The following is a 25,004-nucleotide window of genomic DNA, read 5'->3' as shown; positions in this document are numbered from 1 at the left end:
TAAGGAATGGTGAATAAGGTGGGAGGAATTCTATGAGCATCCTCGGGTGGGTCACAAACCATTGCCTTATGATGTTTGATCGATGGAAACTCACATTATCACAAATGACCACATACTTTGGCAAATCCTCTCTAAACAGACCCCTCTCATCATCAGGGATGAGAGCCCTGTAGAGAGTCTCTAAAAAGTTGAGTAGATGCTGGGTGTTGTATGGCCCTAAAAGGGGGATATGGGTTAGGACACCATGCTCCGAAATAGCAGCACACATGGTGATATTTCCTCCCTGTTGGCCTGGCAAATCCACAGTAGCTCTGTGACCGATGATATTCCGACCCCGCCTTCTGCATTTGGTCAGGTTGAAGCCAGCCTCATCCACGTATACAAAGTTGTGAGAGGGTTCACTTGATTCCAACTCCATTATACGCTATATCCCAGAACACACAGTTGAATTTGTTTTGGTAAGGAAGAGTGACATAAAATGTACATATATTGCATGTTCCTTCCACAGCAATGGAAATGTGTGCAGTTTATGCTTACTGGACTATGTAACACTATAAAATGTTGCTGTAAAGTAGTTACATAGATATATGTTTTACCTGTACATACTGGTACCGTAGCTCCTTAACTCTGTCCTCATTCCTTTGGAATGGTACACGGTACAGCTGTTTCATACTCATCTGGTTTCTATGCAGCACCCTGTCGATGGTTGAGATGCTAACCGTATGGATGTTTTCAAAGACATCGTTGTCTTCTATAATGGTCCTTTGTATTTCCCTGAGTCTCATGGCATTGTTTGCTCGGACCATGGTGCAAATAGCCTCCTCCTGTTGAGGTGTGAAAAGGCGTCCTCTGCCACCGGTTTGAGGTAATCTTGCAGTCCTATGTGTGGAAAAATGCAGTGATGCATCGCACACTTTCACATAGACAAAAACTATGCGAACACACATTTTACTGTAAAACATACAGGTGGGTGCATGTAAGGTGCAGTATGTATCTGTATAGAGTATATTTCTGTATGCTGTGAAATACAAGTGGACTACTGTAATATGAAGCATTGTAGGAAGTATACAGTATACTGCTTATATACAGTAACAGTGCACTGTACATTGGTGGACATACCTGTTCTCTCTTCGAAACGTTTGTACTATTGAGGACACGGTTGATCTCCCAATATTCGGCTGCACCCTTCGACCCGCCTCAGCCATTGTAAGGCCATGATTGACAACATGGTCTACAATAGTGGCCCTTATGTCATCAGATATGCGCCTATGTCCTCTTCTGCCTCTTCCTCTGTTTTGCCTTCCACCACGCATCCTTGCTCCTCTTCTTCCTCCTCTTGGCTGTTGACCCTGTTCGTTTCCTGGTCCATCCATTATTGGAAAATTGCAACTCTGTGTTGTGGTCTGTCTATATATGCTTGCCAATTGATTCTTCATGAGATGCACCTTTGAGCAATTTAGACAACTGGTTGATTGTTGGTTGAACTAACACTTTACATTCCTTCATGAGTGAGGGTTAATTTCACCTGCACGATTCAGCAATTTACGTTTTTGTACAAAAGGTCTAATAGAAATGTGTAAAACTATGCTTGACAGTTTATGACAAATAGTTCAACAATTTTGCATGTAATGGCTTATGCAAGGAACTAATGCCTAGATGTTTTGAGGGGTAAGACTATTCAACAGAGAACCATCTACTATATTTTGATCAACATGACATGAGCAATTGAAAATGTGGAAAAAAGCTGACACTTGTACATTATCAATTGCAATATGTACAAAAGCAATTGCAATTTGTTCAAAGGAATAAGAAATTGCTTTAATGATGTGCACAAGTGACTAGATGATTTGGAATTTGTACAAGTAGTATCAAGAATTGCACTTTTGATCTAAGAAATGCACCAAAGCGACTGAGAAAAACTGTATTATGTTATTGATCGATTGACTATGACTTTTCAGATCACCCAGTAGTGCTATCTGCAGGGTTAGCTCCAGGTAAATATTGCAATCCTTTAGCCATTCCTGGACCTGTGTCCAAAAACAAGCTACAAATGGAAAGTACCAAAACAAATGATCTAATGATTCTGTCTCTTCGCAGCAAAATCTGCAGAGCTGGGAAGATTGTATCCCCCATATAAATAATATTCTATTGGTAGCAAGAATTTTATATAATAATTTAAATTGAAAGATTTAGTTTTGAATCCGGTGTCGTTTTGCGTATCAGTTCATAAACACTATGCCATGGGATCGGTACGTCAAAAATCTCTTCCCAACTATTTTGCAATCTATATGGGACGGCTGTCAATCCTTTGGTCCTTAAATTAAACTGATATACTTTTTTATTTATCATAGTTTTCCTTAACCAATTATGTTCTTTAATGCAAGGCCGACAGACAAGTTCCTTACTTTCTCCCCCTTCCACTTTCCTCTTCCATTTTTGCGGTAAGGCTGCAATTATTGGTTGTAATTTTGGGTAGAGCAGACATTTCCATATGTTTTTGTTAGCTGCATGTGCGACATAACTCCACCAGTCCTACCGATGATATCATTTACGAAGATTATAATTTTTTTTAAATTTTGTCAAAAAAAAAAGTTTTGTCAATTTTTATATTTGAGTTTAACCACAATATTTGTTGCATTATTTGTTCTGTCGTTTCTGGAGGATTAAATTGAAATTGCAACCAACTTTCTATGGCTTGTTTTAGAAATAGTGATATCTGGGAGATGATTTCCTTTTCAAATAACTGAAAGTGAGTGGTTGTAATCTGAATAAAGGGAAAAAGGCCATTCTTGAACATTGGGTGAGACAATCTTACTAATTTGCTAGAGAACCAGTTCGGATTTAAGTATAACTTTTGTATGACTGAAGCTTTTAGTGATAGGTCTAATGCTTTAATATTTAATAATTTCTGTCCTCCGAATTCATATTCATTATATAAATAGGCCCGTTTAATTTTGTCTGGCTTGCCGTTCCAAATAAAATGGAATATTTATTTCTCATATAATTAAAAAACTGTTCGCTAGGCGTAGGCAAGACCATAAGCAAATAGGTAAACTGGGATAATACTAAAGAGTTAATCAGGGTGATTTTTCCACAAATTGACAGGTATTTACCTTTCAATGGTAGCAAGATCTTATCTATTTTTGCTAACTTTCTATTATAAATTATTGAAGTGAGATCATTTATTTCCTTTGGGATATGTATTTCGAGTATATCCACATCACCATCAGACCATTTTATTAGTAAACTACATGCTAATGTAATTTTTTTATTTTTTATTGATCCAATACATAATATAGTACATTTGTTATAATTTGGTTGTAATCCAGAGTGGTTAGAAAATTTATCTAGATCCTCTATGAGGCTGTGGAGTGATTCTAGTTGTGGATTTAAAAGAAAACATGAATCATCAGCGTACAATGACACCTTTGTTATTAAGCCCTGGATGTCTAATCCCCTGATATTATTGTTGGATCTGATTTTAAGAGCTAACATCTCGATGGTCACAGTAAATAGATATGCCGATAGTGGACAACCTTGTTTCACTCCTCTTGACAGTTTAAAACTTTCGGAGAAATAGCCATTATTTACTATTTTGCACCTAGGGTTACTATACATGATTTTGACCAATTTTATAAGAGATTCACCAAAATGGAAATGCTCCAGGCATTTATATATAAACCCCAGTCGTACTTTATCAAATGCCTTTTCGAAGTCTGCTATGAATAGCAGGCCTGGTTTCTCCGATTTTCCATAATGTTCTATTGTTTCTAATACTTGCCTTATATTATCTCCAATGTATCTTCCATGTAAAAAACCTGTCTGATTGAATGAATAATATCCGACAATACCTTTTTAATTCTATGCGCTATACATTTTGCTAGAATTTTTGCATCACAACACTGAAGTGTGAGGGGCCTCCAATTTTTTAATGGATCTTTATATTTTCCACTTGTATCCTGTTTCAGTAATAATGAGATCTTCTTCTTGAGTGTCAGATAATCTACCATTTACATATGAGTGGTTAAAACATACTAATAACGGTCCACTTAGTATATCAAAAAAGGTATGGTATACCTCGAATTGTATGCCATCCAACCCTGGAGTTTTCCCGGACTTAAAGTCTTTAATTGCATCCAGAAGTTCCTCCTCTGTAATTTCACCTTCACATGAGTCTTTCTGTATGGCTGTTAATTTTACATTATCAATAGAAAAAAAATCTCTACAATTAGGCGACTGAAACGAAAACATATGCTTAAAGTACTTTGTTTCCTCCTTCAAAATATAATTTGGTGAATCATGGGTTACTCCGTCAATTGTAACCAGTTTCATTCAATTCTTTTTGGTAGCATTCCTATGTTGAAGATTAAAAAATAATTTGGTGAATTTTTCCCCATATTCCATACAGTTTGCTTTATTTTTATAATATATTACACTTGCTCTTTCTTGAATAAGTTTCTCAATTTCTTTTTGTTTTTCCTCTAATATATTTAAAAATTCTGAAATGTCCATCCCCAACTATAACATTTTCCAATCTACTGTAGAGATAGCCTGCAGAGCTCTATCATACTATCCAGGTCTGTGCCCAAACAGTTTGAGCTTCTACTTCTAAAAATCCACCTTTCCAGAAATAAGTCTCTCACTGTTGCCGCTTGCTACAGACCCCCCTCAGCCCCCAGCTGTGCCCTGGACACCATATGTGAATTGATTGCCCCCCATTTATCCTCAGAGTTCGTACTGCTTGGTGACCTAAATTGGGATATGCTTAATACCCCGGCCATCCTACAATCCAAACTAGATGCCCTCAATCTCACGCAAATTATCAACAAACCTACCAGGTACAACCCTAAATCCGTAAACATGGGTACCCTCATAGATATCATCCTGACTAACTTACCCTCTAAATATACCTCAGCTGTCTTCAACCAGGATCTCAGCAATCACTGCCTTATTGCCTGCGTCCGTAACGGGTCCGCGGTCAAACGACCACCCCTCATCACTGTCAAACGCTCCCTAAAACACTTTAGCGAGCAGGCCTTCCTAATTGACCTGGCCCAGGTATCCTGGATGGATATAGATCTCATTCCGTCAGTAGAGGATGCCTGGTTGTTCCTTAAAAGTAATTTCCTCTCAATCTTAAATAAACATGCCCCATTCAAAAAATACAGAACTAAGAACAGATATAGCCCCTGGTTCTCCTCAGACTTGACTGCCCTTGACCAGCACAAAAACATCCTGTGGCGTACTGTATTAGCATCAAATAGCCCCCGCGATATGCAACTTTTCAGGGAAGTTAGGAACCAATATACACAAGCAGTCAGGAAAGCAAAGGCTAACTTTTTCAAACAGAAATTTGCATCCTGTAGCACTAACTCCAAAAAGTTTTGGGACACTGTAAAGTCCATGGAGAATAAGAGCACTTCCTCCCAGCTGCCCACTGCACTGAGGCTAGGAAACACTATCACCACCGATAAATCTACAATAATCGAGAATTTCAACAAGCATTTTGCTACGGCTGGCCATGCTTTCCAACTGGCTAACACTACCCCGGCCACCAACTCTGCACCCTCCGCTGCAACTTGCCCATGCCCCCCCGCTTCTCCTTCACACAAATTCAGACAGCTGATGTTCTGAAAGAGCTGCAAAATCTGGACCCCTACAAATCAGCTGGGCTAGACAATCTGGACCCTTTCTTTCTAAAACTAGCCGCCGAAATTGTCGCAACCCCTATTACTAGTCTGTTCAACCTCTCTTTCGTAACGTCTGAGATCCCCAGAGATTGGAAAGCTGCCGCGGTCATCCCCCTCTTCAAAGGGGGTGACACTCTAGATCCAAACTGCTACAGACCTATATCCATCCTGCCCTGCCTTTCGAAAGTATTTGAAAGCCAAGTTAACAAACAGATCACCGACCATTTCGAATACCACCGTACCTTCTCCGCTATGCAATCCGGTTTCCGAGCTGGTCATGGGTGCACTTCAGCCACGCTCAAGGTCCTAAACGATATTATAACCGCGATTGATAATAGACAGTACTGTGCAGCCGTCTTCATCGACCTGGCCAAGGCTTTCGACTCTGTCAACCGCCGCATTCTTATTGGCAGACTAAATAGCCTTGGTTTCTCAAATGACTGCCTCGCCTGGTTCACCAACTACTTCTCAGATAGAGTTCAGTGTGTCAAATCGGAGGGCCTGTTGTCTGGACCTATGGCAGTCTCTATGGGGGTACCACAGGGTTCAATTCTTGGGCCGACACTTTTCTCCGTGTATATCAATGATGTCGCTCTTGCTGCTGGTGACTCTCAGATCCACCTCTACGCAGACGACACCATTTTGTATACATCTGGCCCTTCATTGGACACTGTGTTAACAAACCTCCAAACGAGCTTCAATGCCATACAACACTCCTTCAGTAGCCTCCAACCCTAGTAAAACTAAATGCATGCTTTTCAATCGAACGCTGCTGGCACCCGCCCACCCGACTAGAATCACCACTCTCGACGGGTCTGACCTAGAGTATGTGGACAACTACAAATACCTAGGTGTCTGGTTAGACTGTAAACTCTCCTTCCAGACTCACATTAAGAATCTCCAATCCAAAGTTAAATCTAGAATCGGCTTCCTATTTCGCAACAAAGCCTCCTTCACTCATGCTGCCAAACATGCCCTCGTAAAACTGACTATCCTACCGATCCTTGACTTCGGCGATGTCATTTACAAAATAGCCTCCAACACTCTACTCAGCAAATTGGATGTAGTCTATCACAGTGCCATCCGTTTTGTCTCCAAAGCCCCATACACTACCCACCACTGTGACCTGTACGCTCTTGTTGGCTGGTCCTCACTACATGTTCGTCGTCAAACCCACTGGCTCCAGGCCATCTATAAATCACTGCTAGGCAAATCCCCGCCTTATCTTAGCTCATTGGTCACCATAGCAGCACCCACCCGTAGTCTGCGCTCCAGCAGGTATATCTCACTGGTCATTCCCAAAGCCAACACCTCCTTTGGCCGCCATTCCTTCCAGTTCTCTGCTGCCAATGACTGGAACGAATTGCAAAAATCTCTGAAGCTGGAGACTCTTATCTCCCTCACTAACTTTAAGCATCAGTTGTCAGAGCACCTTACCGATCACTGCACCTGTACACAGCCCATCTGAAATTAGCCCACCCAACTACCTCATCCCTATATTGTTATTTATTTTGCTCTTTTGCACCCCAGTATCTCTATTTGCACATAATCTCTTGCACATCTAGCATTCCAGTGTTAATACTAATTGTAATTAATTTGCACTATAGCCTATTTATTGCCTTACCTCCATAACTTGCTACATTTGCACACACTGTATATATATTTTCTGTTGTATTTTTGACTTTATGTTTTTTTTTTACCCCATATGTAACTCTGTGTTGTTGTTTTTATCGCACTGCTTTGCTTTATCTTGGCCAGGTCGCAGTTGTAAATGAGAACTTGTTCTCAACTGGCTTACCTGGTTAAATAAAGGTTAAATAAAAATGAAATAAAAATAAAATAAATAAAAAATTCAAATTTGGCAACGATTGGGCGATCATATTTCTGTCCTCTTTGTCCGAAATGGTGTACACGTTCGGGTTGGATTTTATCGACAGTCTCTTTGTCTTCCTCTTCGTCCTCCTCTTCCTCTTTTTTGCCCTCCTCCTCCTCTTCCTCCTCGTCACCCACCTCGCATACGCACTCGTCCTCGTCCTCTCACATTGTTTCTTCTATCCATTCTCAGACTTTCTCCTTCCCACCTTCAACAACCTGTTTGCTCTCTGAACTGGCTTATATTGGTTGTGTCGCATCATTTGAAACAGGTTAAATCAATTTTGAGTGGTTGTGTTCAATCAATGACATGTGTTCTCAATTTGTATTTGATTGTTGCCACTTGAGAATGTGTTTAGAGTTTTGCTGAAAAGTCTAAGTGAGATCTGCAAATTGTGTTTTACCATGTGAAATGTTTTAAGGTATTGACAACAGACTGCATAATTAGCTAAATGAGTCTAGGCAACTGATAACATTGTTCAGCCAATGGGTTTTAGTGTTTTAGCAATTGAGAAAAACTGTAATGAATTTTCCAACTCCTGTCCTGTCGCAACAAAGCACAGGAAAACAGATTCTACATTCTATACAAGCAACACTTAGAACTCTGACACACACACACACACACACACATACATACATACATACATACATACATACACACACTGTGCTTCAGGTTAATGCCAGTAATTAATCCAGGAGGAGTGTGATGATGCATATTTCTCCCTCCAATCAGCCCTGGGCCTAAGGATTCTGCACTATATAGACTTCAAAAGACAAACCATGTCAATGCTTTACTTTAGGCCATTAGTATACAGGTGTAGGAGTTAGGAAACGTCTGTGCAGTATTTTCAGCAGGGCAAAAATCAGTTGTGGAGACTCAAGTCTAGTCAATTCTTGACGCCTGGTTTGGGCCTACCCTCTGGATCCTGGCTTTTCTGGCTTCTTTTAGCTGGAGGAAGGAACCTTCGCCGGTCGTTATTATTGATGTCAGAGGAGGGAGAAATGTGGATGAACCCATCTGCCGAAGCATGTTTCGTAACCTTGAAATGTGTCCCTTCACCTCATTATTTTGTCACATTCTTCATGGTGCTCATTAATATGAATTCACTTTTATTTTTCTATTTGTTTAGTTTTGGGGGTTTGTGTAATATAATCATCCAGAATGGAATTTATCCATACAATTTTTTAACGATCCACTAAGGATGTGACAGTGAGTACTTGAAGACCTGAACTATTTGAGCGCCTTCGGATGTTACAGGAATAGTGTTCCACTGTTTGGACATACTGGCAGACTTTACCCCAGAGGACTCTACAGGAGAACTGTGATGAGGACGGACCTGCTCGGCTTGGAGTGCACTTACTGGAAACGTATCCTACAGGGAAGGATTGCACCATTATATCGAATTTTTCTATCATTCCAGGATTTTGTTTTTTGGAAAGACATTATTTAATTTCAAAAAGAACAAAAATTCTGCAGTCCATCATGTCTCCGACTGGACGACAACGTTAGAAGGACACACATTTGTGTTGCTTTGATTTGTGTGTATTTCTGGGTTTGTGTGTGTGTTTTGTATTTGTGTGCGTCTGTGTGTGTCACTGTGACCTTCTGTGTGACACATTTCTGTGCTCATGCTGTTCCCATCTTCTACCTGTCCTCGCGGCCCTACACCATTCCTAGCATCCACAGACTGAAACTCCTGTCTTTGAACAAAATATGGCTTCTGTCCTGTGTGTCTTAGAGGAACCATTTTTGTGTAGGACCCATTGCACTTGGTGGGGAGTGGGATACTTATGATCCCTAATGAACAGTCGGTCTCTCAGAGATTAGAGTGTATTGTCTGTGTTGTTTCCCAGATCAGCAAAGCACCCCCACACCATAACACTTCCTCCTCCATGCTTTACGGTGGGAAATACACATGCGGAGATCATCCGTTCACCCACACCGCGTCTCACAAAGACACAGCGGTTGTATCAAAAATCTCCAATTTGGACTCCAGACCAAAGGACAAATTTCCACCGGTCTAATGTCCATTGCTCGTGTTTCTTGGCCCAAGCAGGTCTCTTCTTATTATTGGTGTCCTTTAGTAGTGTTTTTTTTGCAGCAATTCGACCATGAAGGCCTGATTCACACAGTCCCCTCTGAACAGTTGATGTTGAGATGTGTCTGTGACTTGAACTCTGTGAAGCATTTATTTGGGCAGCAATTTCTGAGACTGGTAACTCTAATGAACTTATCCTCTGTAGCAGAGGTAACTCTGGGTCTTCCATTCCTGTGGCGGTCCTCATGAGAGCCAGTTTCATCATAACGCGTGATGGTTTTTGTGACTGCACTTGAAGAAACTTTCAAAGTTCTTGACATTTTCCGTATTGACTGACCTTCATGTCTTAAAGTAATGATGGACTGTCAGTTCTCTTTGCTTATTTGAGCTGTTCTTGCCATAATATGGATTTGGTATTTTTCCAAATAGGGCTATCTTCTGTATACCCCCATTACCTTGTCACAACACAACTGATTGGCTCAAACGCATTAAGAAGTAAAGAAATTCCATAAATTAACTTTTAACAAGGCACACCTGTTAATTGAAACGCATTCCAGGTGACTACCTCATAAAGCTGGTTGAGAGAATGCCAAGAGTGTGCAAAGCTGTTATCAAGGCAAAGGGTGGCGACTTTGAAGAATCTCAAATATAAAATGTATTTTGATTTGTTTAACACTTTTTTGGTTACTACATGATTCCATATGTGTTATTTCATAGTTTTGATGTCTTCACTATTATTCTACAATGTAGAACATTTTAAAAATAAAGAAAAACCCTTGTGTGTCCAAACTTTTGACTGGTACTGTATATCTGTATCCATACTGTATTGAATCTTCTCTGAACCTATAGGACCTCCCTCTCTCTCTTTTCTGCTGTGCATTAAGTTGTGTGTAATTATTTAGTCACTTTGTCATGAATTCTTTATTGTGGCCCCACTTTATCTAAATGAAAAGTGGAGTGCTGCTGCTTGCCCTGAGTGTCTTTCTCTGGTCTGCCTCCTACTGCTGCTTTGTGAGAAGTGGGGGGTGGAGGTGGGAGAAGGGGCCGGGGGAACTGCTGTATTTTTTTTTATTTAGTAGGAAAGACATTTCACTCAGTTCAGTGAGCTGAAAGAGGCAGAGAAGGAGGGAGAGAGAGTTAGAGACTAGAGGAGGTATGTGCAATATATAGAGCTGTTTCTATCACACTGGAGGGATTTATTAGGAAGCTGTCAGCCGCGTGTTATTGCTAATATATTACTGATTACTATATATAATGGTAATGTATTCTGTTATCTCATTAAATATAGATGTCCTTGCTGTGGGTGAGCCTTTGGTGTTTTTGAATTTAGCAAGGAAAGAAAGCAACGACACCATATAGATCAAGTGAATGTAAACCTCATATCTCTATGTGACAAAAACAGAAATATTCACTGTGCAGTGTAAGACTATCATAAGCAATATGGCTTCACCTTTCAGTCCACTCCCTATACAATTTCACATTTTCAACTTAATGATGTTATGCCTCCATAAATGTTCATAAATGTCACCCTAGAATAAAGAAATATCCTCTGTGTGTGTGTGTGTGCGCGTGCATGTGTTTTGTGTGTGTGTGTGTGTGTGTGTGTGTGTGTGTGTGTGTGTGTGTGTGTGTGTATGTCCTCGGGTGCGTGTATGTGTATTTGTGTTTTGACTCAATTCTGTTTTCGAAAATCAGTGTGTGTTATTTGTCATAACCTAGTTCTGTCTGTATGTCAGTGTATCAGTGTGTTGGTGGTGATTACCTGTTGTGAGAGGACCAGATGGTCCCCTCTCTCCCAGCTGGAGGAGCCGGTCAAAAGAGGGACCATCTATACTACACACCACCTGGAGCAACCACAGAGGACAATCAAAGCACCTGATAGAGAAAAATGATCAAACCCCACAAAACAACCCCCTAAACCAATATGTGATTTCTCATCACCAAGTAGAAGTCAAAATACAGCAGTGACTAAATTTGTTTTCCGACCACATCAGGAGTTGTACGCTTTTCTAATTGCAGGAGAACTGCCGGTTCTACCAATTGAACTTCAAAAGCAGTGACAAACTGCACATCGCTCAGAGCTACAAAATACATCAAAGTCCCCTAGAAAGGGATGGACACCCGGTCCCTTTCACAGGAATTAATTTGGCCACTATGCTTAAGTCTGAATGAAAGGCTGTGTGGGTTTAATGAGTTTGGGACCCAACGATAGCCTTGGGCACACTCCTGGCCCCACATGAACCCTGCTAAGGTCACTGGGAGCAAGCACCCATGATGTGGCCCTCACTTGCTGTTTGCCCATAGCCTAAATAGAACCGCTGCCGTTTTACAGTGCCCTGCTCTGCTTTAAATTGGGTTAAATGGATTCAGAACATTGTTTCTGTGGGATGTTTTGAGTTTGATGAGCTCTGATGCCCTTTGCTGTTCGCTGGGCTGTGCTGACTGGCTCACAGTGCCACAGGGGAATAGATTATATTGTTAGACCTAGAGAATCACAGCGCGCAGTTGCGCTCCGATCACAGGTTCGCTCATGGCACATTGTGCTGATTTAACAGCAGGTTAGCTCGCTGAAGGACTCACCAGTAATTAAGTGCTGGTTTCAGCACAGAGGATAGGAGGTGATAGAGACATGTCTTGGTTATATAAAGGTTACGTTGGCAAGGGGGTTAGGCAGAACCCGTAGGCCTATTTATCAACCTATGTAAACATATAGGACTTATAGGTTTATGGTTAATGTACTGGATACATGGACAAGGGGGGCTATAATCACTGATCCATGTGTCACTTCCTTGCCTATTTCTCAAAATCATGCAGCTCACCGCATTCAAGGCCTAGTCATTTTCTAAGACTGGCAGACTGTGCTGACCTCTGGTGTAACAACACGGTATGGCATATATGGCAAAGAAATAATATCTCATATATATATTATATATATCGCTATAATTTCACTGTAAATGTCATCAATTTGGTATAAATGATAGGACTGTCACTGACTGTCAGTAACCGCTTAGGTTCCTAATGGCAGCCATAGAGATGTCAATTAGTTCTTGAGCAGTTGTTCGGTTGTTGATTGAGCATCCCTTGTGTTCCATTTTCAAGCCCAACCAGGACTAGGATGTCGATAACAAAACGTTTGCCTAGTGGTTTGTTTTCGGCACGGCCTACTTTGTGTGTCAAAATGACAATGGTTTTGTTTTACTTACTGTACAATGTAATTTAATTTCAAAGTATTTGGCCTCGTCTAACACACAATTATTTGTCTGACGGCTAAATACCGCCAGGTGAGTAGCCATGTAGCTAGCTGAATGCAACGTCAATGAATGATTTGCTGATGATGGAAATCCTTTGGCTAGCGTTGGCTTGTGGCTAAGTTACCTCGCTAATGCTATAATGTCTGCATGCCTACGATGAATGGGATTTCTACTTCGCTTACTAAATCTTTTATATTACTGTCTATTAAAATGTTTATGTTAACCACATTAACCTTAACTGGATAACTGTATACAGTGAATGTAAGAGTTGCTGGTCATTGACGTACAAAAGTTAGCGGTTGCTAAGCTAATGTTAGCTAAGTGGTTCGCTGACTGGGGTGTATTCATTACGCCGATTCTACCGTTTACTCCAGACGTAATGAATACACCCCTGACTTTAGGATGCTTTGACAGAGCATAATCAGTAGCCGTAGTCCATTAGTAACGTTACACGTTTATGATTATTTGTAGTTGTCCAGCTAAAAACTACCAAGGAGTGTAGCTAGCTAGCTAATTATTGTAATCTTCTGCCTAACGCACTATGCCTGATTTGGTTATTTCTCAATATGGACAACTGATTCTGGACTGATGGACAACTTTTATCAAGATCCAGTGTTCATGCGAGGTATTGTTAGATAGTTAGCTATCATAACGTAAACCTAGGTAACATATCACAGTATGTTATGCATACCTGTCACAACCAGTAATCACAGGGAGAGCAACAGTGTGTACAGGCTTTTGTTACGGCCCAGCAACTGATTCAGCTAATCAACTTTTTTCTCCCTCTGAATCCATGGTGGTGGGTTCAGCCCTCATGGACATGCCCATTAAACCTGGCGCCAATCAAGTGGCAGACGTGGTGTTCGTCATCGAAGGAACTGCAAACCTTGGCCCCTATTTTGAATCCCTCAGAAAATATTACATACTACCTGCAATTGAGTAAGTGGACTTCAAATGTACATTTTGCTTCATTGGGTATGTACTATATCGAGTCCTGACTTGGTCCCTGTCCTATCATCACAGGTACTTCAATGGAGGTCCTCCGGCAGAGACAGACTTTGGAGGAGATGTGAGTCTTAATTCAACTTTGTTTTCTCCTTCCGGTTATTACTATTTATTTACTCTTTATTTAAGAAGATACAGTATGAGATCAACAATGCCAATTCTCTTCTCTCAGTATGGAGGCACACAGTATGGTCTTGTGGTGTTCAACACAGTGGACTGTGCTCCTGAATCCTACGTCCAGTGTCACGCACCAACCAGCTCAGCCTTTGAGTTTGTCTCGTGGATCGACAGCATCCAGTAAGACAAATGTTTTTCTTTGTCATGCCAATTAGAATGACGTGTTTAGGTTCGTTAGTATTAATCTTCCTTGACCAATGTGTAACTTTGTCTCTGTCAGGTTCATGGGAGGAGGAGCAGAGAGCTGTAGTCTAATCGCAGAGGGACTGTCTGTGGCTTTGCAGCTCTTTGACGACTTCAAAAAGATGAGGGAGCAAATGTGAGTTATCTTTTATGACTAGACACACACACACACACACACACTAACATATGTCTCTTGTCTCTATTAATCAGAGGTCAGACACACAAAGTCTGTGTGCTGCTGTGTAACTCTCCGCCATACCTGCTCCCTGCCGTGGAGAGTGTCAGCTACACGGGCTGCACCGCAGACAATCTGGTAAAGATCATCAGAGACGTAAGTGAACATAGCACGACTATCAGATAGCCTGTATAGACAACCCGCTGGGCCATTTTGGGGAATGATCTGACTTGTGTACTTATTAATGGCTGCTGATAACTCATAATAACCTTGTGCCTCTTCCTCAGAGAGGGATTCATTTTTCTGTGGTGTCGCCACGGAAACTGCCAGCGTTACGGGCACTGTTCGACAGGGCGTCGCCAGTCGGGGGACCAGTCGACCCCCACCCAGACTACAGCCAAGACCCCTTCCACATGATCCTGGTCAGGGGTATCTCACTTCCTGGTGAGGAGCAGCACCAGAAATACTCTGCTGATTTATACACATCAGGATTGACAGAGAACAGATTGATACAAGTCAGTATCCATCTAATTCTAAAATGTTTCTTTCTCCAGTGTCGTCAGGGGGAGGATCGGGCCCTCTCAAACCAGTCCTGCCCCCTCAACCCCTGCCTGTCAGTCAGCCTCCTCTTGGTCCCGCCTCGCAGGCTCCTCCACCAATAAGCACGGCCCATCCATATCAGGTACTGAAGATATGTTTTCACTTGGCAGCTTTTATCAGCCCATACAGCATGTATGCCATTGGATTGACAGGCTCTTAGCTGACACAGTGTTCTCTCTCCCTCTCTTGCTGCCTTGTCAGCCCCCACCTTCCCTTAACGCGGCCCAGGCAGCTGCACAGATGGCTGTAGAGGCAGCCAACAACCAGAAGAGTCGCTGTGAGTACCAATAGCCTGCATTTTTCTATTCTCTGTCAACAGTATGGTTGAATATCGGCCCAGTTTGATTGTTAGTCTATTACAGGGGTGTTCAACTCTTACCCTACGAGGTCCGGAGCCTGCTGGTTTTCTGTTCTACCTGATAATTAATGTTACCCACCTGGTGTCCCAGGTCGAAATCAGTCCCTGATTAGAGGGTTAGAATGCGGGAAGAAAAACCCAGTGGAACTGGCTTCTAGGTCCAGAGTTGGATATGAGGGGTCTATAATGTCTGTTACCTTGTCTTTTTTTGGCATCCCCCATCTAGTCCCAGGCATGGTCAATCCTGGTCCCCCATTCAGCGGTCAGTCAACTCTTCCATCTGTAGCAGGAGTGAAGTTGGCTCCCTCCAGTCAGCCCAGCCTATCCACAGTCACCACAGTTTCCACACCCATGTTGCCTCAGCAACAAGCCCCTCCCCCGCAGCAGCAACAAGTCCAGCCGCCAGGACAACCACAGCCCAATCAGCAGCAGCCGGTGCCCCCTCAGCAGCAGCAGCCCACGGCCAATCAGCAGACGCCTCCATCCTCACAGCCTGGCATGGTGAGGCCTGTCAATATGTTGCATCATCATCCCACAATACTCCACATCAATATTCAACTTCTCTGCCTCCAGTCAAGTTGTCTTTCTCTCCCTCTAACGCTCTCTCTTTCTCTTCTGATAGCCTGGTGTGTCTGTAGCCCAGGCGAATCCGATTGGGGGGCAGCAGCAAGGCGTAGCCAATAAGATTGTAGCATGGAGTGGGGTACTGGAGTGGCAAGAGGTGAGGGAAACTAGAACTTTGTGTAAACATGCTGCTGAAGAGGTCTATACATCTTCTATTTGTGTGTTCAAGTCATCCTCTGGCTTTGTAAGGAAATGTTATAACAAGGTCTGCAACAAAGTTAAGCTTGGAACTGATTGAATGAACTGTCATTGATTGGGATGTGATTAATCATACTATACCTTTGTAATTGATTTCACCTCCGGTCAAAGTGATTGCATTACTTGACATGGTTGAACCTGTTTTAGGGGAACATGCATTTTAATGATCTAAAATACTAATCAACTCTGGAGATGTTTGTGTTTCCAAGCCAATCGAAAACCTGACTTGATCAGTAATCAATAAGTATTGACTGATTTAGACTTCTTCTGTGATACCTGTTGGCCATGAAGCCCTATCACACAACAATGGGCAGCAAGCCTACACACTGTAACCAACACACAGTTAGACAGTGGAGCGTCACCACAAAATCACCAAACACATAGACAATAGACATAGTATTGCCACAGGTCACTAAAGTGCATCTGAACTCACGTATCAATAGATGGAGCATTCAGGTTAGATTTGTATGTCTTGTTATGTTCAGGTCAGGATATTGCTGGATCCATATCTTAATCTCCCCTAATTCACGAGAGTCCTCCCAAATGCTGTACAGTACACATATAAAGAACCTATACATCTGGTCTTTAATCCCAACACAATGCAGTAGTAATGGTCAACAGGGACTCCAGCAGAGCTGAACAATCTGGGATTGATTAACTATTGATCCACTATGGATCCCCTGAAGATGAACGCTGCTGCTTATTTTCCTGTAGGATCGGCACCATCGATCCTCTTCACAATGTTCCACTGGCAGCACTATTTGGCATGTTGTGTCATTTCTAACATGGAGGTTTTTAATCAAACGGTGTCCCTGGGTGTAGGACCGAAGCCCCCTAGTCACTCTGTATGCTAACTTCCAAACCTCTCCTTCCATTTCTCCAAACATTCCTCTCCTCCCTCCCTACCCCCCACCCAACCCCCCCCCACCCTCTCTCCATCCATCACTTCAGAAGCCCAAAGCCTCGTCTATGGATTCCAATACCAAACTCACGCGCTCCCTGCCCTGCCAGGTGCAAGTCAACCAAGGAGAGAACCTGTGAGTGTTTCACTGCAACTGTCTTTGATATCATGCCAGTGTCAGCTGCACTGATTGGTCATTGTATGTATTGCTATATGTATGGAGAGTTCTGATTGGTTTGTTCCCTGTTCTTCATGACAGAAATGCAGACCAGTGGCCACAGAAGCTCATCATGCAATTGATCCCACAACAGCTACTGGTGACAGAACACTCTCTGCGTGTGTGTTCAGAAATTACTCGATGACATTAAGAATAGAGAATTCTAAATAAATTATTTGTCCCTCTCCAGACAACACTTGGTCCACTCTTCAGAAACTCTAGAATGGTTCAGTTTCTCTTCACCAACAAAGATGTGGAGTCACTAAAAGGTCTTTATCGTATCATGGCCAATGGATTTGTAAGTACAGCTCTTCTGCTTCACATTCTCTATTTTTGCTGCCATCTGTCCCTATCCTTTTCCATGTTAATGTTCAGTACAGTGGAGTCTCAACAATAGACATCAGCAGTTCCCTCCATTGTGCACTAGATGGACTAGGCAGATATAAATAGGCTACAGTTACACTCTTAAAACACTAGAGGGGGCACCATGTTGCTCATCATTTAGTAAACAGCTACAGAGATTTTCAACACCGTCTGGCGTCATAGAAAAACTGCATGCAACCTGTGAGATTTACCCAGGTCTTATTGAATTCAGGTCAGGTTGACTGGTTTTGTATCACATGAACTATGACGAGGGCTGTGACAGCCAGACAGACAGACAGTACTGACCTCTGACCTATGTCCGCCCTCTGGCTGCAGGCGGGGTGCGTCCACTTCCCCCACAGCGCCCCCTGTGAGGTGCGGGTGCTCATGCTGCTCTACTCCTCCAAGAAGAGGATTTTCATGGGCCTCATCCCCAACGACCAGAGCGGCTTCGTCAACGGCATCCGACAGGTCATCACCAACCATAAACAGGTCCAGCAGCACCGCTCGGTGAGTCGGACAGACACAGGTCATCACCAACCACAAGCACTGCTCGGTGCGTCAGACAGACAGGTCCAGCAGCACCACTCGGTGAGTTAGGAGGGAATAAAGGGATTAAACCTGGAGAACCTACACGCTAGTGACTGGAGCTATACTAGGCCAGCACAGTGGAAGGGCTTCCCAAGAGCAGTCTTGGGCCAATGAGGTGGTCAATTGCTGAAAATGTTTTCCAGTTTGAGAGCACCACCCCTTTTCGTGTAAGGAATATCATGTACATGTCTGGTTTGATCTCGATTACAGCAAACACAATTCTAACAACCCTTAGGATAGAGTGTTGTCTATCTGTTTGAAATGAAACTGTGTTTTCCTTCAGGTAAACATTTAGCGTGCTGATTTTTTGTGACAGAGAAACGGAATGCCTCAGTTACAAATCCAACCTACCTGTGGTCTACATGACTTCCATTATATCCTCACAGCCTTTCTGCTCCCATTATAGTTGATGCCGCCTGTCTACTCATGCTGCTAATGTTATGTGAAAAACATGTTAGACCGTGTGTAGTTAGAGACGACAGACATGAAATTATGATGAAGACGTTTTTTTTTGCCTTGTGTCCCATTACATATTCAAAACTGCATCGCTAATGGAGACTTGCTATGGCAATCTCAACACAATTAAAATGTCAATTATTTGATCGTTGTTTGGGGTATTTTTTTTTTGAATAGTGTTACTGGTGATTAGATATGATTTTATAACCGTGAAAGACCAAATTCAATATTTTCCCAGAACCATACAGATGACTTGATGTTACAGGTCCAATGCAACTGTTTTTATCTCAATATCAAATCATTTCTGGGTAACAATGAAGTACCTTACTGTATTCAATTATAATTATGGATGGGGGTTTGAAATAATTTCACTATTCGGTTAGTATCATGAGTTTTTGTCAGATATCTGGATATTCTAAATACATGTGGGTTTTAAACTTTAACCTGAGCACTGCTGCCTGAGGGAGAGAGGCTAGCGCTCTATTGCTGCAGCTGCGGAGCAGGTGGGGTATGTGAGATCGGAGCGAGCAGACGGAGGGAATGAGAGAGACACAGTAGCCACTAGCCACAGCCAAGACTAGCTAACTTGTAGCATCCACAATGTTCTTTATCATCCCATATAACGGTGCCTGTCTTGACTGGAGTAGCCTAGAGAAGCTAGCTCGATTAGCTAGCCAGCTGTAGTTAGCTAGGCTAATTGAGGCTACATGCTGCGCTTTCTCCCTAATCCCATTCAAATAAAACAACGACCTACCTGTTGGTTGCTTGTTGTAGCCTACCCCTTCTCATTTCGCAAACTTTTAATTACTTTATTTTATTCCATCTTGCATTAGTAAACTCTCACTCCACTTGCTACACATTGAGCAACTTTTCTGCTTTGATTGGCCAACATAAACAACAAGCTACACACATGAAGGTTACGTCATAAAAACTACATTGTAAAGTTTGTTTTATTAAAAACTATATAGAAAATGTCTTTGAATAAATTAATAATTTGAAATGTCACATGCATAATTTAATTTAGAAAAGGCTTTTTCAGTGTTAAAATAGGCATATAATTTTTTTGTTGCTAAAATGAGTACTCACCAGTATTTGAATACAAACGTCCATGCACATCCCTAGTTAAAATGGTCAAAAACAGCTTCTTAGCCAAGAGCATTTTCTTAAGCTGTCTGGGAGTGGTCTGAGTGGGGAGGGGAAAACTGAAAACTAGCTGTTATTGGCAGAGAGGTTTGGAACTCTCTCTTATTGGTCTATTAACTAATTTACCGCCTGGTGATGTCAACAGGCAGGCCAAAACTCCATCCTACCAAAACAGGCTAATATTTCAGATGGTCTTTTCAAACAGGTCTTACACTAAAAGAGCATTATCATAATTTCCACAATTTCATAATATTATTCCAACCTCAGTGTGTAAAACACAGGAAAATGACGTTTGACTGCACTGGGCCTTTAATGTGTGCTCTGGGTGTTTTTAGGCAGGCTGCTGAGTTAAATAGGAAGTCCACAGGGAAGAGAGAGGAGAAAATAGAGGAGAGGAGACGGACAGCTTTTATCCTCTGAGAGACTACAGATCCTAATTTTCCCCACGGGCCACATTTGGTCTTCACCGAGGTCTGGAGGGCCGCACTTCAAATGGGTTATATTTCCTCGCCGTCAAAATTTGCAAAAATAGTCCACCATCCATCACTTTTGGAATTTACTATGCTCCCTGACTGTCTAGCTTTCGTTTCGATGACTGTTAGCAAACTGGACAGAGTGAAGAGACTATAAATGTAGGTAAATTATAATTTCTACACAGTTTTGATTTGGTTTTAGTCATTTCAATGTCGATTGAGATTGGTTTTCCCCCCGAAAAAAACACACTGGCCTTGAGTTTGACACATGTCGTAGATGGTTGTGTTGTCTCATCCAGTGCCAGGATTAGACAGGTTAGGATAGGCAGGAATTCCATTATAAGAGATATACTGTACATATGTGTCACAGTTAATAGGGATGTTGGTTACACATGTAAACATTACACTAGAAAAGTACATTTGTTGGTTCTCTTCTCCAGTTGGGTTCAGGAGGGCCGATGCCAGGGCCGCCTGGCCAGGTTCAACCCAATCAGAACTTCCTCAACCGGCCGCAGGGGCCCATCCCTGTCTCCCATGGCAACGTGCAGCAGCAGGTACTGTGATTAATCCTGTGGTGTCTCAGCTTGTGCACTCCTCCTCTCCTCCCTCTCCCTTCTCCCCTCACATGCTCCTCCTGTCTGCATCTCCTGTTTCTATTGTCTCTCAATGACTTTCATCTCCTCCTCTCCTTCTGCACCTCCTCTTCCACCTCTTCTCTCTCTCTCCCCTGTTCAGTCTGTGGTGGTGGGCATGCCCTCTGTTAGTCAGGTCACTCTGATGGAGGAACAGCAGAGACAGGCCAACCTGGTGAGACTCACACACATATACATAAAAAAAATGCAATGAAATTTACCAGGCACAAACTCTCACTGTGCTCGTTTTGGCACCAGCCTGGTTGGTGAGCAGCTCCTCTCCACTCTGCATGTGTTGGCTACTCTCTCACACTGTCTCAATGGGTGCTCACTTCTACCAATGTAGCCTGCCCAGCATGTTCTGGGTTCAGAGAGTTACATTGTTACATTCGGCCTGTTTCTCTTTTTAAAATGAACCCAGTCCACTGAATCATATGGTACATTGCCTTCAGAAAGTATTCATAGCCTTTGGCTTATTTCATATTGTGTTGTTACAGCCTGGATTCAAAATGGATTACATATTTTAAAAAATCTCACCCATCTACACACAATACCCCATAATGACAAAGTGAAAACGTGTTTAGAAATGTTTGCAAATGTATTGAAAATGAAATACTGAAATATCTCATTAACCTAAGTATTCACACCGCTGAGTCAATACTTTGTAGAAGCACCTTTGGCAGCGATTACAGCTGTGAGTCTTTCTGGGTAAGTCTCTAAAAGCTTTGCACACCTTTTGTACTATATTTGCCCATTATTCTTCTTACAATTCTTTAAGCTCTGTCAAGTTGATTGTTGATCATTGCTAGACAGCCATTTTCAAGTCTTGCCATAGATTTTCAAGCCAATTTAAGTAAAATTGTAACTAGGCCACTCAGGAACATTCAATGTCGTTTTGGTAAGCAACTCCAGTGTAAATTTTGTATTGTTTTAGGTAATTGCCCTGCTGAAAGATGAATTCCTCTCCCAGTATCTGTTGGAAAGCAGACAACCAGGTTTTCCTTTAGGATTTTGATTGTGCTTATAGCTGTGTTCCATTTATTTTTATCCCAAAAAAACTCCCTAGTCCTTGACGATGACAAGCATACCCATAACATGATGCAGCCACCGCCATGCTTGAAAATATGAAGAGTGGTACTCAGTCATGTGTTGTGTTGGATTTGCCCCAAATATAACGCTTTGTTTTCAGGACAAAAAGTTCATTTCTTTGTCACATTTTAAGTGCCTTGTTGCAAACAGGATGCATGTTTTGAAATATATTCTGTACAGCAGGGTTCCCCAACTGGCGGTGATTTTATTTGGCCCCCCCAAGTGTTCTGACCCCCCCTACCCCACCCAAAGTATTTGTATTGTTTTATTGTTGGACATAAAGGACTGTAAAAACACCAGCGAATCAGCTCCAAGGGATTTTAATTTAGGAAATCTGTTCCAAGGTATTCCCAATATAATAGAGAGATATATGTGATTGTGTATGAATTTAAGCAAGGTTTGAAATGATTATATTTTAGTCAAATATATCTGTTTGGGCTTCTTGCGGTCAATTTGCAGTCTACAAATTATTTGTTATTATGTTCCGGCCCCGTGACCATCCGCTCAACAATAAATCGGTCCGTGGCTAAATCTAGTTGATGATTCCTGCTGTACAGGCTTCCATTCTCCTATCACAACCATCAAACTCTGTAACTGTTTTAAAATCACCATTGGCCTCATGGTGAAATCCCTGAGCAGTTTCCTTCCTCTCCGGCAACGGAGTTAGGAAGGACGCCTGTATATTTGTAGTGACTGGGTTTATTGATACACCATCCAAAGCCTAATTAATATCTTCACCATGCTCAAAGGGATATTCAGCTTCTGTTTTATTTTTATTTTTGACATATCTACTAATCGTTGCCCATCTCTGCGAGGCATTGAAAAGCCTCCCTGGTCTTTGTTGTTGAATCTGTGCTCGAAATTCACTACTCAATTGAGGGACCTTACAGATAATTGTACTGTATGTGTGGGGTACAGAGATGGTCTAGTCATTCATAAATCATGTTAAACACTATTATTGCACACAGAGTGAGTCCATGCAACCTATATGATTTGTTAAGCACAGTTTTACTCCTGAACTTATTTAGGCTTGCCATAACAAAGGGGTTGAATACTTATTGACTCAAGTCTTTTCAGCTTTGAATGTATTATACAAACAAAATTACACTTTGACATTATGGGTTATTGTGTGTAGATCAGTGACACAAAACCTAAACGTAATCAATTTTAAATTCAGGCTGTAACACAACAAAATGTGGAAAAAGTAAAGGGGTGTGAATACTTTTTGAAAGCACTGTATTTAAAGTCTCAATACTTAGTCCTCTTATCTCCCCAACCGTCTTCTAAACCTCTTCGACTTTCTGCTTCTCTTCCAGATGACGATGAGAGCAGCCAGCGCAGCTAATCAGCAGCCGCCCGTCACCGGCGCTCCGACCAACCAGGTCACTCAGGGTGGACAGGCCCCGCCCCAGGGTGCCATGCTCCGCCTTCCAAACCCAGGAGCCAATCCTCAGCTGCGCAGTCTACTCCTCAGCCAACAGCAGCCAGTAAGAACACAACAGTTAACTCTACCAGTCTTGACCATTATTCATGAAATACATTTGTTGTTGTAGTGCATTCACTTGTAGCCAGGGCTAGACCACTACTGCACACTCTAGAAATGCTTCTAAATATGTAATACTTGTCTCTATTGGTTTATGGAACAGGATATAAGAATGAAGGTGCTAACTACTGTATGATTGATGGTAACCTAGGTGTTGTGTTCCTGTCTCTCAGCAGGGTGGTGTTGGTCACATGCAGGGCATGATGCCTCACCAGGGGCTGGGAGGGCAGCTGGTCCACCCTACTCCAGGAGCGGGCGCCCAAATGCAGGCCCAGTGGAGACAGCCCCTGGCAGGTTAGCTACAGCCGTGGACCCCTTCACTCAAATCAAACACTGTAAAGACAGTTTGGAGCTAGACATCAGTGCAAGGATTGGCATTAGAATGCAGTCTGTCATTAGGAAACAATTGTTTCCTATTGATAGACCTTTTGTGTGTAAACTGCTAAATTCAAAAGGGAGGGTGATTGAACATATCTCTCCCATCAGTGCCTATGGTTATCAAACTGAGACTCGGCTATATGGCGTTGACACAAGCAGCGGGATGAATTGAGGATGTTGCAGATTAAGGTGATGCACTCGCACAGAGTATCTGCGTATGTGCACGGGTGCCCTTCAGTTTGCTGCAACCTGATCGCTGCGGGACCAAAACAGCGGAGCAGTTTAGACTTGCGCTTCACATTCTTGGTTTTTGCTGAAGTCTGCTCGATAACGCTGTTTACTTCGTGCGTCGCTGACTCTACCTGTAACTCAACAGTAGTTAGTCTATAGTTTATTACCACGTGTTTATGATAATGTCATCAATGCACATGTTGCTGTCCCAGGTTAACTCTCTCCTCTCTCTCCCCCTCTCAGGTCAGATGATGATGGCTGCTGGTCAGAGGGGCCCTGGAGCCCAACCCCCCGGGATGCCCCAGGTGTCCTCCGTCATGGAGGATGAGATTCTCATGGACCTTATTTGAGTTTGCACCCAAAAAGACTACATCCCACAGCAGCCAGCATTTTCAGTTTCATCATGGGGGCAGACTGGGAGATGTAGTTTTCCAAGTTTCTACTCTGGCTTTGTTTTCTGTTTTTTCCTTTTATATCAAAAGAGCAGACAACAGCAGGGAGAATCAGGAGTTTGTACTGTAGAGCTATTGGAGATGATAAGGGGAGGACATGCAAGCACACACTCTCATGCATATGCACACACAGACACACACACACACACACACACATCCTGTCACACACCTAATGAAGCCAACCCAATGGGAGGACAGTGTTCATTGCACTGTTGTGTGCTTGTATGGAAACCTGTTTCACATTCATTTAATTGTTTATATGAAATGTCTTTTTTTATTGAGGTTAAACTTTTTCTGAAGTTTTTTTGAGCTATAGATGACGTTGTTTTATTGAGATGAAATAAAGATGAATTTTGTCAAGGA

The 25,004-nt window shown here is 42.3% G+C and overlaps 2 protein-coding genes across 7 annotated transcripts in view; both read left to right on the top strand.

Annotated features, from left to right (window-relative positions):
• The window catches only part of LOC121568638 (synaptotagmin-C-like), a 27,302-nt gene extending 14,587 nt beyond the window's left edge, over nucleotides 1-12,715 (top strand). The window contains exon 6 of the mRNA XM_041879046.2: nucleotides 12,701-12,715. Within this exon, the coding sequence (XP_041734980.2) occupies nucleotides 12,701-12,715 (15 nt within the window). The remainder of the gene's footprint in view (nucleotides 1-12,700) is intronic.
• On the top strand, nucleotides 12,688-25,004 carry LOC121568960 (mediator of RNA polymerase II transcription subunit 25). 6 transcript variants are annotated; one of them, XM_041879463.2, is made up of 20 exons: nucleotides 12,688-12,882; nucleotides 13,662-13,791; nucleotides 13,876-13,921; nucleotides 14,030-14,154; nucleotides 14,255-14,353; nucleotides 14,428-14,548; nucleotides 14,680-14,836; nucleotides 14,947-15,074; nucleotides 15,194-15,269; nucleotides 15,577-15,851; nucleotides 15,973-16,071; nucleotides 17,124-17,209; nucleotides 17,333-17,390; nucleotides 17,481-17,588; nucleotides 17,990-18,163; nucleotides 20,757-20,870; nucleotides 21,052-21,123; nucleotides 23,354-23,524; nucleotides 23,754-23,874; nucleotides 24,433-25,004. In XM_041879463.2, the coding sequence occupies exons 2-20, from the start codon at nucleotides 13,667-13,669 to the stop codon at nucleotides 24,537-24,539; spliced, it is 2,262 nt and encodes a 753-aa protein (XP_041735397.2). In that variant the 5' UTR covers nucleotides 12,688-12,882; nucleotides 13,662-13,666; the 3' UTR covers nucleotides 24,540-25,004. The 6 variants fall into 6 exon arrangements, with proteins under 6 accessions (XP_041735397.2, XP_041735396.2, XP_041735394.2 ...); XM_041879462.2 differs by lacking the exon at nucleotides 12,688-12,882 and adding an exon at nucleotides 13,456-13,477 and having other exon boundaries at nucleotides 15,221-15,269; XM_041879460.2 differs by lacking the exon at nucleotides 12,688-12,882 and adding an exon at nucleotides 13,456-13,477 and having other exon boundaries at nucleotides 17,127-17,209.

Source organism: Coregonus clupeaformis, chromosome 7 (genome assembly GCF_020615455.1).
Source record: "Coregonus clupeaformis isolate EN_2021a chromosome 7, ASM2061545v1, whole genome shotgun sequence".
In the NCBI taxonomy this organism is placed as follows: Eukaryota; Metazoa; Chordata; class Actinopteri; order Salmoniformes; family Salmonidae; genus Coregonus; species Coregonus clupeaformis.
The sequence above is the reverse complement of the archived record's forward strand: the minus strand, read 5'-3'. Positions and strand labels throughout refer to the sequence as shown.

Bases quoted from the DNA above. Each gene is read 5' to 3' on its own strand.
- LOC121568960 (XM_045221116.1), top strand. From the start codon at position 13,646: ATGGTGGTGGGTTCAGCCCTCATGGACATGCCCATTAAACCTGGCGCC. The intron at 13,922-14,029 runs GTGAGTCTTAAT...CTCTTCTCTCAG, and splicing joins AGACAGACTTTGGAGGAGAT to TATGGAGGCACACAGTATGG. The intron at 23,875-24,432 runs GTTAGCTACAGC...TCCCCCTCTCAG, and splicing joins GTGGAGACAGCCCCTGGCAG to GTCAGATGATGATGGCTGCT.